The sequence below is a fragment of the Alligator sinensis genome, unplaced genomic scaffold (assembly GCF_000455745.1).
Source record: "Alligator sinensis unplaced genomic scaffold, ASM45574v1 scaffold1667_1, whole genome shotgun sequence".
NCBI classification, from domain to species: domain Eukaryota; kingdom Metazoa; phylum Chordata; order Crocodylia; family Alligatoridae; genus Alligator; species Alligator sinensis.
Genome location: NW_005842504.1, coordinates 518,097 through 518,895, shown reverse-complemented (window position 1 = coordinate 518,895; position 799 = coordinate 518,097). Strand labels below are relative to the sequence as shown.

The 799-nt window shown below is 61.5% G+C and overlaps 1 protein-coding gene across 1 annotated transcript in view; it reads left to right on the top strand.

Annotated features, from left to right (window-relative positions):
* Positions 1–791, top strand: part of LOC102375000 (zinc finger protein neuro-d4) — a 9,065-nt gene extending 8,274 nt beyond the window's left edge. The window contains exons 6-7 of the mRNA XM_025213063.1: positions 50–190; positions 647–791. Coding sequence (XP_025068848.1) covers positions 50–190; positions 647–717 — 212 coding nt within the window. The 3' untranslated portion in view covers positions 718–791. The remainder of the gene's footprint in view (positions 1–49; positions 191–646) is intronic.
* Positions 792–799: the final 8 nt, after the last annotated feature.

Genomic DNA, 799 nt, shown 5'->3' with positions numbered 1-799 from the left:
CCTGCCCCCCAGAAAGATGGGAGCTAGGGGTGCACTCACCACCCCCCAGTGACCTCCCACTACCCCCACACCTACAGCCCCCCAATGCTGGTCCGTTCCCCCCCCCAGGACCAGCTGCTCTTCTGCGATGACTGCGACCGGGGCTACCACATGTACTGCCTCAGCCCCCCCATGGCCGAGCCCCCCGAGGGTGAGCACCCCCAGCTGGGGGGTAATGGGGGGGAGGGACGCAGAGTGTTAGGGGTTTTTGGGGGGAGCAGGGTGGGGTGCAGGCCTGGGGCTAGGTGTGTCCCCTGTGGAGGGGATAATGGGGAGGGGTGTGCCCTGGGTCATGGCTCTGCGCGTGGGTGAAGACACATATGTGATGTGTACGTTTGTGCATGTGTACACACACACACACGTATGTCTGTGTATAGGCACATACATGTTTTTGTATATAGGTATATGTGTAAAGACATACGTGTGTGTGTGTATACATACATACACGTGTGTGTATGTACACATTTGTACACGTGCATGTATCACACATACCTACATCTACATGTGTATACCCGTGTGGGGGTGTGCACACGTGCCCAGGGGAGGGGGCTGGGGGGAAGCACGCCAGGTGCCCCCGTCTCAGCTGTGCCCGTCGCGTCCCCGCCAGGGAGCTGGAGCTGCCACCTGTGCCTGCGGCAGCTGAAGGAGAAGGCCTCTGCCTACATCACGCTCACCTAGACCCCCGTGTTGCTGGGACCCCTGTGGAGGGGGGGGCGTGCGGCAGGAGCCCACCCGCCCCTCACACCCCAGAGCCCCAGGA